The sequence below is a fragment of the Mercenaria mercenaria genome, unplaced genomic scaffold, assembly GCF_021730395.1.
Source record: "Mercenaria mercenaria strain notata unplaced genomic scaffold, MADL_Memer_1 contig_3287, whole genome shotgun sequence".
Taxonomy (NCBI): Eukaryota; Metazoa; Mollusca; class Bivalvia; order Venerida; family Veneridae; genus Mercenaria; species Mercenaria mercenaria.
In genome coordinates, this window is record NW_026461411.1 from 41,602 (window position 1) to 56,461 (window position 14,860).

The following is a 14,860-nucleotide window of genomic DNA, read 5'->3' on the forward strand; positions in this document are numbered from 1 at the left end:
GGGAAATGTCTTGATCTGTGTTGGTCAATTAAACTGTGTTGGTCAGTTACGTAAGGAAGTAAGTCAGTAAATTCTTAATTTATAGCGGTCCCATTTAGCTAATCTTTTCTTTTTCTGGGGCCCTCTTTGGATTAGAATGATGAGTATTTTGATCAAAGTAAACAGTTTAACAAAGCTGTAAGCATTGATAGTAATTTTACAAACGTGTCTAAACATGATAAGCTAGTATTCCTGTTTACTAATCTAAATATGATAAGGTTGTCTGCCAAAACCTGTCTTAACATTTTACAGCGTCATATGTATTTTTTTTTATGTAAATTTCTTGTTGCATAGGATGAACATGGAAACCAGTGGCTTCAACTTAATATAAGTATTCTTTACCATTTGACTACTGTAACTGCTGGCGAATGTTTTCCATGATAATTCTATGTTATTTTAAAAGTTTCTTACAAGGGCTGTTTTAAGAGTACATTTGTAATTGTGTTGGGGTGCACTTATTACAGTCTCTTGTATCTATTTTATAAAACGCGGCTATATACTGTGTTTTAGGAACGGTTTTATTGTATTGTATTATGATTTGTACATATATAGAAGAGACGAAAATAAACATAGTATATATATAGTAACAAATATTTAACAGAAATCAAAGAAATTATATATGCATAAAACAAGAGATATGAAATGGAGTTAGTATTAAAATCAATTCATCCATCGATCAAGTTTATACAGTTAAATTTAAAACATGGCAATAGGTTTTGATTTCTATTGGCAAACAATTCAATACTATTTGCCCGGTATATAAAAGACTATCTTTAAATAGTTCACAGTTTGTATTTGATATATACAGTTCAGGATGTGGCTTTTGCAGAAATATTTCATTTATATAATAAGTATGTAAACCAGTCGACACTTTATACATAAAACATGCCTTCTGGAGAAAAGACGCTTATCAAATCTTAAATTATCATTAATTTCAAATCTTGATCAAAACCTTTAAATTCATTACCAAAAACAGCGTTACAGACCCATTTTTTGTAGTCATATAATTTTGCTTGACTGTCTTAATTATAGACGTTTTTTCCCAGTAATCCAGGTTCGTTTAAATATATGCTTTATAAAACAAAGTTCAACATGATACTGTTAAAAGTCTTTGATTCTGTACAATAACCAAATATATGATGCTGCTTTTAGCAAACTTGTTTAATATGAGTATCCCACTTAAGATTATATTGAAAGTATATGCCAAGATTTTTTCGCCTAAACTTTGTCCAATGTAAAACACAAAAATGCTCTTGTATATATAAACATAAAAATGCAAGTTCGGAAGTTCCAATGCAAATGGAAGTTCGATGGTTCCACTAAGTAAAAGTCCCGATCAACTTTAAATAAAATGGCGATTACTTTATTTTTTTGTATATAAACACGTTGTTAACACTTTTAAAATCATTTTATCTGCAGCACCTAGTTTGAATACTGTATTCTTTTCTTTTCTTGATTGACCCTCTACCAAAATTGTTAGCGCCGTGTTTATGAACATGACCATCATAAACGGCGCTTGTTATTTTATATGTGTGTATTTGGAGGAGCTTTCAGTTCGTCTTCTCTGACGCAGCTTGCCTGTTTTCAAATGCTTTATATATGCAATTATTCTTTGGATGGTCCTTATTCAAAATTCTTCAAGTAATAATGGCTGCTTGGTTAACACATATTTGAGACACTCTGATAAGCAGTCTCCAGCACTCATGTCCCCCGTGTTTACTGACAGCTTGTTGGCTTCCAAACGTAAAAATACTGAATAACCTAAGCCACATTTTCGAGGGAAAAATGATTTCAACCACACGGCTTTTGAGGTCCAAAATGGACACGTGTATATAATTTAGAAGGAAAAAAAACGAATAAAATTCCAATACATGTATATAGTTTATTCTATAGTGTTCCTGAAGTAATGTCTCTGCATCCACTGCGCATTTATTCATTGTTGTATTATTGTGAAAAATTTATCAAGATGTTTGCTGATTCAAATCTGATGAAACTGATAAATATTAGTTTTGAAACAGACAATTTCAGCTTTCAACTTCTAAAACATAAACAGCATTATGGTTGGCATGTTCAGAGCAATACCAGCTATGACGTCATATTGCAGTTGTACCGGGCATTGTTGTTCCAATACGTGTACTACGGGTGTGACATGGTGTAGAGTTAGTAGAAACTAGCAATGAAAAACAAGGAAAAACTGTTGGCAAAGAAAATAATGCAAAATATACTTAGGCGCAGTGAGAATTTTTTAAAGAAGGAAGTCAACACGGAATTGTTCTTAGAAGCTTTTCTAGAAACACATGTAAAAGTTCTACCTTGTTAGTGTTTTCATGTAAAGCTTAAACACTTTTTTGTAGATTCTGATGTGAACGTGTTCATTCGTTTTTCGTATCCATCATGTACATGAATTTCAAACTCATATATAATATTTAGCGATATTCATTTATTGTTGTCGAAAAAACAGTTTTAGAAATCATAATATCATATATTTGAAATTAGATACACCTGTAATTACATTTAATCTCTATTTGAACAAGTTGCATTTGAGTACGAAGAACATGTATTGTGAGATTATGGTATAAGTAAACATAGAACTCTCTCAATGTCATTTGCTACCCAACCCAAAACAAGTTCGCCATGTTTAATGTTGCTGGAAAATATGATATTCAAAGCGTCTGTTGTTCTAAAAACAAAGCGAGTCACATGCTATGTCCCTATGATTTACTTCAATTGTTCATCTATGAAATGACACAACTGCTCTCAACTGTATGGTTATCTGCAAAGTAAAGGCGAAAATTAATAAAAATAAGAGGCAGGCATAGTAAGGCCATTATCTGATGTTAAAATACATGCAAACTTTACAATATTTCATTTATTAAATTGCAGGAAATTATATTGATCATAATCATTCAAATGTTAAATCAGCGTATTGAAAACATATGGATACAAATTACATTCCTTAGATAAGTGTATGATTTCCAGCGTCATGGATAAGTATTCGTAATTAAGTGAAAGCTTTCTGGACTTGAAAAATGTTACATTGTATGTTTTTCTTTCAATTTTAGCCTAAAATCCTCTTTCAATCTGTAATATATATACACACTTGTAGGTAAAATGCTGTTTTTCCTTTATAACCATTTCATGGGGGATGTTACTCATACATAACAGGACAATAGAAGGCATCTGCAGTGAAGTTTTATTAGTATATAAACCCGTTTACGTAAGCTATGGAGGGAAATAAATTGCAGCTTCTTATTGACCGAAAGAAAATAGCTCTTCTATACAAATTATAACTGTGATTTGCTTAACAGCGTCTTCTAGTAAATACAATCATTTACTTAGCAAAACTTATCAGTTTTACCAATTCAGGAGTATTAAATATGATAACACATTGTTGACTTTAACAAAATTTGTAGGGATGCATCGTGAAGAATATGCTAACATTCAACCCAACGTGAATAACCGTTACAAAGATATGGCTGCAAAATAAGAAAAACATACTTAAACGGCAATAAATCTGGTCATATTAATTTCATATTTACTCGTAGCAGAAAGGCTGAGATGTAGTCATGAACGTTCGCACTAAATGTCAACGAAGTGTGACTAATATTTGCCACGATTTGATTGCGGAAGGCCAAAAATGCTGTTTTAAATCAATTAAAGAGGCAATAACTCTGACATAATACAATGATGTCGATTTTCAAAATAAAATGCAAAGAAGTAGAAACGACTATATGCACATAACTACTCTATATATTGGCTTAATATGACTGACGCTTACAAATATACGATTGTGGAAGGGCAAAATTGCATTTTTTATTCATTATAAGGCAATAACGCTAGGGATACTACTTCGATTTTTAATAGTAGCTATTTGTGACTGCAAACACCCATATTAATTTTAACATCGACTAAATGTGACTATCCTTTGTGGAAGGAAAAACGCTGTGGATTCTTTCCATAAAAGAGTAATAACTACGATCATATTCATTTGATTTTCAAAATTAAATTGCAGAGTAGTAACACAATAAATAAACATAAATCTAATGCAGCTTTCTGTTACTAAGATATAGCTTCTGAAGGACGAAACGAACAGACAGGCGACGGAAGAGCACACGACCAATGCTAAAACTTTCCCGGGGGATTATAAAATTGAATATAGCTCTTGGGGAGCGTCATTTGTTGCGATAGTTTCTATCTACAATTTGTGTTGACAAGTTACATAGAGATGGTACCTAAGGCTACGTTTAGTAGCAACAAAAACAGCAAAATCACAAAAACCCGATGCAAAAATGAAGCGCATAACCTCACGATAGAAATATTTTACCCTAGTACCGTGCAGGAAATGAGGGAAATGTTGACAGGCTGCATGTTTTCGATGTTTTTATGACTTTGTTGAACAAAGGGAAAAGTCTTTCTGTTTTACCGATCATTAACTATTCAATACATTCATTGAAAACGCTTACCTTTATCTACCCGTCTGGTTATCTCCTTCTCGCAGATAGGGCATTTCTTAAATTTGAAGCAGCATTTGTGACACGATATTTGATGTTTGCAGGGAAGAAAACGGACGTCGGCTATATTTGCCGCACATTTATGGCACTTCTGCTTTGAAGTTGTGAAGATTTCTTGTTCAACCTTAGCTGTACTAGGCCTGGCTTTCGGTCTGTGAGGTACTGTTGGTTTACTATAAATTCAATTTAAAATCAGTAGATAAGTGGAAATTACAACTATCGTCTCATTTTTTTTACTTACAATAAAAGTACTGAGATATAACCAGACCAATATTGGTTGCTTTCCAAGTTACAATTTTGGAAGAGTTTTTAAAATGCTGCTATCAGGTTACAAATAAAACTGATTTTATGATGATAAATGGCAATGCAGTCACCGGGTTTTATATCTAAAGTCGTCTTAAGCTATTTCTGCGGAAGTGTGATCTATTTCAGTCCAAACTGGTCTTACTTATTTGCTGCATAGGCGGATACAGCGTCACGCATATGTTCTACGTCACATCCGGTTATTGGCGTATGTCCATCTTTGTTTCTGTCATTAATACTAGCGCCATGTTGTATCAAGAAGTTAGCTATCTTTATCCTTTCATTGTCTTCCGCCAAATTTCTTAAACCAAGCAACTGCAAAAACTGAAGAAAAACACATTATTTTTTTACTCAGGTTTTTGTACTTAACCATTCTTACATGTAACAGAAATGAACTATTTTCGGGGTTTGTTAAATACTAACAGTGCATCGTAAACGTTGTAGACTATTCTCATGATCTATCATAAAAAGTCACTGATGCTTATAAACTCCATGCACTTTATGTACTTATTGATATCGAACAATGACTATAAGTGAAAGATATTCTGTAGGAATTATATATATTTCAACCTGTTATGGACTTTTAGATGAAAAAAATTCTTTCAAAAATCCATAAAAAGTGAGTAGTCTGAAAGTGACTTGTACGCACTTATTGACGCAAGAATTTTGCAAAATATTCTTACAAATAACCAAACATATTGTATAAAAGGTACTAAACCGTTGCAACGCTTTTGAAATAATGCAGAAAATTTACTTCTTTTTGCATTTTTACCAATATCTAACTTTTATTTTCACCAACTTTATCATTTGTCATATATACGTTTTACGCCGAACTTGATGGAAAATTAACATGTTAAAAACGTGCACCACATATGTGGGCGAGTAGCTTTAACACCTATATATTTTTACGGATAAGAGGTGTTTATATTTCTTTACTTTGATGCTCACTATGACACCATATTAGACATTTGCGAATTAAGACGAAGTGGAGTGTGAACATCTAAGCCGATACATTTTTCACGGGGGCCATCTCAACATTGTTATATTATGTGCGGATGGAAAATGCGTGACCTTGATATGTCTGGCTTATTATGCCACTACTACGCGGTAGGGGATGCAGATTCGACTTCGTCTGTCCGTCAGAGAAAAATTTTAATATACCTATCTAAAAGTATTGAACGACCGTCGCAAAAAAACTGAACGACCGGCATGAAATTGTTTTGAAATTATATTCAACATTAGGAGTTGCGCATCTAAGATGTAAGTATATACTATTGCGGAAGCACTGTGTCGTCCGCCGTCGTCCGTCGTCGTCCGTCGTTCATACTTTCACGATTAACACGCTCGAGGTTGCATTTTTAGTCCAATCGTAATGAAACTTAGTCAGAATATTGTGTTGAGACATTTTCGACAGAGTTTAACATTTGGTCATTATGTGACTAGGTCAGCTCATGAAAAAACTTGTTCACACTTAAAAATCTATTTCTTACTGGATATATATAAGTCAGAATATTTGTCTTTATTAAATCTAAATCAAGTTTGATAAGTTTGAAACTAGATTATCCAGGGTCAAAAATAAATGTTGTTGATAACATCGTTAACACACTAGAGTCCATTATTTACTTTCGATCTTTATAAAACCTGGTTAGAATATTTGACTTAAGTTGATAGAATTTATATATAGTTTTGAATTGGATTTTCTGGGATCTGTATCATGAGGCTGTATAATAGAAAATAAAACATTTTAACACTCCAGAGGCAATATTTTCTGCTGGATCTTATAAAACTGGGTCAGACAGGCCATTTACTAAGTAATAAGTAGACGATGTTTGGTAATTCTAGCTGAAATACTTTTTGAATTATAAGGATTTTCATTTTTTTATTGCATAAAAATAAAGGGGAAAATATCTGCTTTTACTGGGTCAAGGAGGATAATATTAAAGATAGTGTGCTAATTAATATTTACATGAAGTTTGGTTATTCTAGCTGAAAGACTTTTTGAATAATAAGAATTTTCTTTCAAACAAAAACTCAAGTGGGTCAAGGGGAATAATTCTACGAATGAGCAAAGGTCGTGTGTTTCTTTATAATTGTTAGAGGTCTGGTGATTCTAGCTGAAACACTTTTTGGATAATTTTTGGATCATAAGCATTTTCAGTTTCTGACAGACGGACGCACAGACGCACGGACGAACGAACATCCAGACGAACAACGCCAAAACAATATCCCTTTGCCTTCGACAGGGGATAATAGGACACATGGCAGGTATTTTCGTCTACTCATAATATGATTTAAATGTTGAGATGTCCCCCTTAAAGTATCGATCGTCCTAGGTGTCCACAGTCTACTTCGTCTTAATTCGCAAATGTCTATTACCAGTTCGTTTGTACGTCGTCCCATCATACACACGTGCAATGGAGTATTTCCATTGTCATCTTTAACTGACCAGTCAGCTTCTGTAAGAATACATAGAAACACACACTTTTATCTCAATGTAAGCGGCCCGGGAAGAAGTCTATTCATAACACGATCACTCAAGACAATAACATAACCTATCAAAGTACTGTAGATGTTATCAGAGTTAATGATGAATGGCCTGGTAAAGGATGCAATAATTGCTGATATTATATTTTATCATGCAACTATTATGCAAAGTGCCTGATATCACTTGCCTGATATTTTATTTTGTCATCAGGTCATTGACCAGATATCAAAATTAAGCTCCTCCCATATTGACGGACTAGTTTTTACATCAGTTTCCTTCCAGACTGAATTTTATTACTGAGTCCAGTTTCAATGTTGCACAATTTTTTTTCTAATTAGATTCTGTAATCTCAACAAATTTCCTTTAATATGGTTGTCTCTAATTTTATCACACAGACAATAGCACTGAATGACGTCATTGTGAAACGTTCATAATGACATCACAATGTTTACATGGATCGATTCTTGGAAAGGTTTACAATGTTACGAATGTATGATACACTTATTCTTGATTTATGCCTTATTTAAGGCATGCACGTTTTATTAAGTGTTAGCAAAAGTGTTTGTGTTACTTATTATTCTTGAATCAGCTTATTATAATTTTTGAATCAGTGTAATTTTAGTGATTTTAAAAACTTTAAAGTCTGGGACTGGAAGTGAAATTTTCAGCGCTTTTGGACATGTAGTAGAATCTATGTTGTATAATATGGAAATAAAGCATGTTCTGGTTTATTCAAGATGATGATGATTTTTTAATTTTACGCAGGTAAGAAATTATTTCATTGTTATTTTTTTACAAGAATATCAAAAAGTCAAAAACATTGTCGGAGTAGAATTCAATATGGCTGCCGTATTGTTTCGTTCAGAGTTTCAGGGGCGGATTAATTTTCAAATCCGTAAAATATAAATTTAATTTTTTGCTTCAAAAGACATTTTTTACGAAATAAGAGAAGACATATGTTTTTCTAGGCAGTTTGTATGAGTTTCATGATAAATAGAATAACAAGCTACTGTCTTTTGATATCAATGTTATCAGGTCTCGGCTGATATGGGCGGAAGGGGTTCGGTTCCCTCACCCCTTCCAGCCCATATCAGCCTCGATCTGATAACAATGATATCAAAAGACAGTAGCCTGTTATTCTATATTAAAAAGTCCTCTATATATACTGAACAAAACGGCTAACCCTTCATTTACTGTTTTACCAGTGGCTTAAAAATGCAGAATGCATTTTTAAAATAAAGCATGACTTGTAATAAGATGAACTTGTTACTAATACCAGCATATATATGTATAATTCATGTTCGTGATATTTAATTTTGTTATAGTAGGGAATTTTGTTTCGACTGTATCATGTTACCGAAAGCATTCGAAAAACCAAACTCCTTAGAAGCCTATGTTTATGACTTGGTGAAGCGAGATACAAGAGTACATGGTTAATAATATGAAAATATGGCAAGAAGTTTTGGCAAAATGAGGCATCTGCCGTACGTGAGTAACATTTTAATCATATCAAAGTAGGCCGGTGACGCTAAAAGATGTAGAGGTGCATTTGTACATACCGTAGCCGAGTAGGAGTTTAACCATATCCCAGTAGACCTGTGATGCTGCAAGATGTAGAGGTACATACAGTACGGAAGAAAGAGTTTAATCTTATAAAGGAAACCTGTGGTACTGTAAGGTGTAAAGATACCTACCGTACGTGAGTAAGAGTTTAACCATATCAAAGTAGGCCTGTGATGCTGCGAGGTGTAGAGGCGTGGATTTGTTCAGTGTCTTAGCATTAACGTCTGCTCTACCCTGTAGTGTTAAAAAATCCAGTTTTGGTTTCGCTACTAGTGTTCTATGAAATAATTAGGCCAATGATTAGTGATTAATATACAAGAAGTTACAATTTCAAGAAAGACAGTATTTTAATATTACTAGATATTGAGTTTCATTTCAATAAACTCAGAGATATCGGAGCGGAAACGGGAAAGGAGTGCAAACCATGGGTAACATACATATATACTGACATCCTTAAGTCTAGGTGTTCCTGTCATTGCTTGTAATCAAATGCAGGAAAGATGAAAAATGGAAAAGGCGACAGAACGCAGCCAAGCACAATAATAGCAGATTTTTACAGCTTAAATCTTTTACCAGGTAAATAAATGAGCAAAACTTCTCATGTCCTTTAAAAGTCCTAAGATGACATTTCAGTCAACTTGAGTTAATAATACCAACATGTATGATTTCAGAAAAGGTTTTATACTGATCTCATTGTTAAGGATAATCATTTCTGATAAGCTGTTCCTCTTTTTAGAGATCTAATATACAACGGTCACATGAAGATTACCTTTACAAGCAGTATGCTGGCCTCGTTGACATGGTTATTGATAGCAGCAATATGGAGGGGCATGAAGCCGTCAGTCTTGGCAGAGGTTACCAGTTTGGGCTCTTTGCTTAACAGCACATCCACTGCACTTTATTGATAAAACACAATGATTTATGTAATGACGACTTACATACATATTAATACGCCTATTTCATTATACAATAGAATGACAATTTGTATGAAGTATTGGATTTGGTAAATAGACAATATGTATCTTTATAAATAGGTTCCAATGCAACGCTTTTATGTAAAACATTTATACTAGCATAGTGTAATTTACTTAAACAGTTGATATAATTGTGCAAGAATTTATTCAAAAGTAATACATCTTGATTATATTACCGTGCGTGTCCTTTAACACATGCAAGGTGCATGACGTTAAACTGTTTAATATTTTGTAACCACACGTTGATATCTGGGTGCTGTATCAAAATAGTAGCCGCTTCATCATGGCGTTCACTGATGGCATCATGAAGAGGTGTATCACCCGCGACATCCTGGATGATTGTCAAAAAAATGTTCGTGATTACCTTTACAAGTATTTCAGTTAGGTTTGTACTATATTTATAATCGTTCTGCTAATTATTCTGAGAGGATCTCTGTGGCCGAATAATTAAGGTCGCTGCCCCTCACAAATGTGAGCCTCGCTTGGTGCGTTGATTTTTTCATGTGAGGTAGCCATCCAACTGGCTAAGGGAAGTTCGATGGTTCTACCCAGGTGCCCGCCCGTGATGACATAATGCACGGAGGGGCACCTGGTGTCTTTATCCACCGTCTAAAGCTAAAAAGTCGCCATATGACCTATTATTGTACGGGTGTGACGTTAAACCCAACAAAAACAAAAAATAAATTTTCTGATTTAATCAAGAAATGAATAATTGATAAGTTTAATGTATACGGGTTTTATAAATAAGATCAATATCAACCCCATACCTGATATTATGAGACCGATGTTTATTATTTATGTATGTATCATTTTTAACGCTATATTTATCATTGTGAACGCTAAATTAATCGTTTTGACCGCCATATGTATCATTATGAACGCTATATCGTCGCCATTATCTCTGCATTATTGTTTAAACTTTTCTACACATTGTACAATAGTACACGGCTGCTACAGAAGCCACAACACCAGTGTAATACCCTGTCTGCTACTGAATTTTATGTGTAGATTTTATTGAAATTGATGTTTTCTTACCTGAGCATTCGGATTACATCCTTGGTCTAGTAACAACCGCAGGACTGACGTCATATTCTTGATAGCGGCTGTATGCACAGGTGTGCGGCCATGTTTGTTTACAGTTTTAATATCCACACCTCTTGTAATTAAACATTTTGCGGCATCACCTTTATCTCTGTTTTATATTAAATTATATGTAACGTTCAGCAAACAGCCAAAGTCTAAAACCTTTCAATATTTGCAAATAATGTGAATATATGTATTACCTTAAAGCATATCGTTTTATGAATCCAATTATTGTTTAGAACTGCATCGGTATTTTGTCTTTTATAAAGACAGGCTTCCAAATACTAGTAGTATCTAAAACAAAACTGCATTTTAGTCAGCATTAACAAATGGACAAATCAGTTTGTAAAAGATTTAAGCATATTGCTACCGTTCGCTCGGAAGAAAATGATACAATTAATGGCTCTAAGTCTGAGAATAGCACCTTGAACATGTAGAAGAAGGGTTTTTATCTTTTCCTTTATAGGCTAACTAAATATTTTTTCTTACGCTGATATAGCAATAATCAACGCTGAGCTTCCTTTGTCGTCTGTGACGTCAATAGCAGCACCAGCATCTAGTAATGCTTTTAGTACTGTCACGTGACCATGGTATGCAGCCAGTAATAAACAAGGAATATTGTTGTGTTTTAGGTCTTTCTAAATAAAAGAAAAATAGAATGCTATCATGGAAATATGACTGTGATGAAAATAAAAGGACATTCTTGACAAAACCTGTTTTTATTTTTATCATTTCCTCAGGAAATTGAAAGACGTCATTTATTTACGTCTGGAACTAGCGAGAAAACAGTACACTTATACAAAGCAAAATTGTATACACAGAGGGCAAAATGGTTGTGACATTTGTATATCTTAAATGTGGCTTTTACGAAGATGGTTCAATAGTTATTTTCACTATTCATATGCATTTTTCTTTGTTTTCAAATAATACCGATCCCAATGTGTCAAGGATAAACCATTGCAAATACAAAAGCTATTTCCCATGCAGCAAAAATATGAAAAGATAAATGCACTTCAATTTTTATCTAACACACTATGGTCTGCATGCTAATGCCTTGTACACACAGTAATTACTATAACAACAAACGTCTGGCCGGGGAGTAAAACATAGGAAGCATAAAATAACCAGCATTTTTGAGTCCAAAAACAACCTACCTATTTACCACCTGAACTTCAATAAAATAATTCTGATAAAAGTTAGCTGGTCGATGTTAAGGTACAGTTATGACAATGTAGATACAAATTATGTTTCAGTATTTTATGCAATCTATGTATCATTACCATACTTGATTTACAAAAGAATAAATTTATATTGTCTCAAGTCGTCTTTAGATAGGGAAAGAAAACAGATGTTTCACTTTACCAGGTTGGGATTACGGCTCAACATCTGTTCTACGTTGACCACATCTCCTTGAGCAATGGCTGACAGAAATGTCTGTTCTTCATTAGGGTCAGTTTGACTACTAAGAGCCTCGAGGAGCAAGAGACCAGCCAATGCTTGCATGAGATTCACGTCTTCACCATCTTCCTCACTCTCTTCACCATCACTAGGAACTGTAAAGAAATAATATCTAGATCATATCATATCAAATAAAAGTAATACTATCATGTGTATAATCTTAAGAAATATAGCTACATTTTTGCTCTTGATATCCCATAGACCTTGTTATCAGATGAAAATATTTTATTATTTCGTTGGACATCTGCAAGCATGGCACTATAAAGTTTCTTGGTGATATTTATATACATAGCGACAATAAACATAAACTTTGCAAATATATTATAAATGCAAAAGTGTTTGGTTTGACAACGATGTCTGGTCAGCCTGCATTTGTTTCTGATTAACTAATATTTTTTGTTAGACTGGTTTTATTTACAAAAGTTTATAAATACTCAAAACTGTTTAGATGTCAATTAAAAGCAATATGATATATTCGATATACCAGGTACAAGTTTATCGTCAACATCTTCGTCGTCACTATCTTCTTCAGTATCAGATCCACCATCACCGTCACATTTTTGTACTGGTATAAGACAGGCTGGGTGAAAAACAAAACCATTTCCATCATCAAACGTTACACCAACATCACCGTCCTTGTCAACAACAGAAACTGTCGCAATCTGACCTATGACCTAACATAAGATATAAAGATATAAACTTGTCATGTAAATATAAAGATCTGTCTCATAAGATATAAAGTATTTGGTGTCAACAGTGATTTCAATTAAGCATTGCTCTTGATTGAACAGTGGTCAATTTAGTGCTTTATTAGATATGCCATTTAAAGACCGATGTGCACTTCTTTATTTATGTTTTTTCGCAAAAGTACTCTTCGATAAGCTTATAAAGATGTAAAGTTGTACGTAACATTCTAAAATAATTTGTTCATTCAGTTGCAAGAATTTGTGAATGTTTAGATACCCACACGTAAGTCTCAATGTTAACTGAAAGGAATTCGTTTGGTGCTAGTGTCAAACTGTTAAAAGTGTGCAATCAAGCGATTATTCAGAGATAATGGCGATGATATAGCGTTACATAGTACATACTTGCCTTGAAACGGATTAATGTTATAAATGCTGTATTTAGCATGTATTCATGTAAATATAATATCCGTCTTTAAGAGACAATTTCTAAAATTATTATTAGGCATGTTTGAAATGTGCAGTTTAAATTCAGATTATACTAAAATATCGATACCTCTGACATGTTATACTAAAATATCGATACCTCTGACATATTATACTAAAATACCGATACCTCTGACATATTATACTAAAAGATAGATACCTCTGACGTATTATACTAAAATATCGATACCTCTGGCATATTTTACTAAAAGATCGATACCTCTGACGTATTATACTAAAATATCGACACCTCCGACATATTTTACTTAAAGATCGATACCTCTGACGTATTATACTTAAATATCGATACCTCTGACATATTTTACTAAAATATCAATACCTCTGACGTATTATACTAAAATATCGATACCTCCGACATATTTTACTAAAAGATCGATACCTCTGACGTATTATACTAAAATATCGATACCTCCGACATATTTTACTAAAAGATCGATACCTCTGACGTATTATATTGAAATATCGATACCTCTGACATATTATCATCCCAGCCGCCATGCTTCCTTTGCAGTCGTTTCATTTTATCTCGATTTCCAATGACTTTGACTTTGTCTCCTTTATCATGACTTGGTACCTGGTAAATGTCGCATTCAAAATATTTTCAGTATGCAGTTAAGAAATTAAAAGATTTTTTTCGGTGCTCATGTGAAATGAACGACAGAATAGGATCGGCAAATCCATGAACCGCGCTAGCGATTCACGATTAATTCGCCGATCCTATTCTGTCGTTCATTTCGCATGAACACCGAAAAAGTAGTTTCATTTCTTATATTTACATTACATTTCCTTTCCATTTGTAAACAAGATAATATTTTAAATTGCACATATTCTGTGGCATTTAACATTAAATCAGCTTCCCCGGCCATTCTGTTCACCACACGGAACAACTGCGGCGTCATCTAAGGAACGTTCTCCCTGACTATACGCGGACGTCGTTAAAACAGCAGTCGGTTATCACTAAGCAGCGATGACGTAAATTTCGCGCCTTTCCTTTTGCTGTTCATACGAAATTAACGTCATAATTTTCAATGGAAAAGAATAGGGCGAATGTAAATATTACTTGTTGTATGTGTCGTTATAATACACAGTATTTATGTCATATAGACAAATCTATTGGTTACTGAAATGTATTAACAAAGTTGCAGAAGTTAATCTGAAAAGTAAAATAGCATGTTTTCGTTATATATTGATTATTGAATGTATAAACAATTTTCATAAGCTAATATGAAAGGTAAAATGTCAGGTTTTCCTTAT

At 33.5% G+C, this 14,860-nt stretch overlaps 1 protein-coding gene across 1 annotated transcript; it reads right to left on the reverse strand.

Annotated features, from left to right (window-relative positions):
- Window positions 1-1,925: 1,925 nt before the first annotated feature.
- Window positions 1,926-14,176, reverse strand: LOC128552914 (E3 ubiquitin-protein ligase MIB2-like). Its single transcript, XM_053533990.1, has 12 exons — window positions 14,076-14,176; window positions 12,901-13,090; window positions 12,321-12,511; window positions 11,448-11,596; window positions 10,911-11,067; window positions 10,052-10,206; window positions 9,671-9,797; window positions 9,033-9,135; window positions 7,230-7,309; window positions 4,999-5,177; window positions 4,503-4,723; window positions 1,926-2,812 (listed from the first exon to the last, which is right to left on the reverse strand). The coding sequence occupies exons 1-12, from the start codon at window positions 14,124-14,126 to the stop codon at window positions 2,775-2,777; spliced, it is 1,641 nt and encodes a 546-aa protein (XP_053389965.1). The 5' UTR covers window positions 14,127-14,176; the 3' UTR covers window positions 1,926-2,774.
- Window positions 14,177-14,860: the final 684 nt, after the last annotated feature.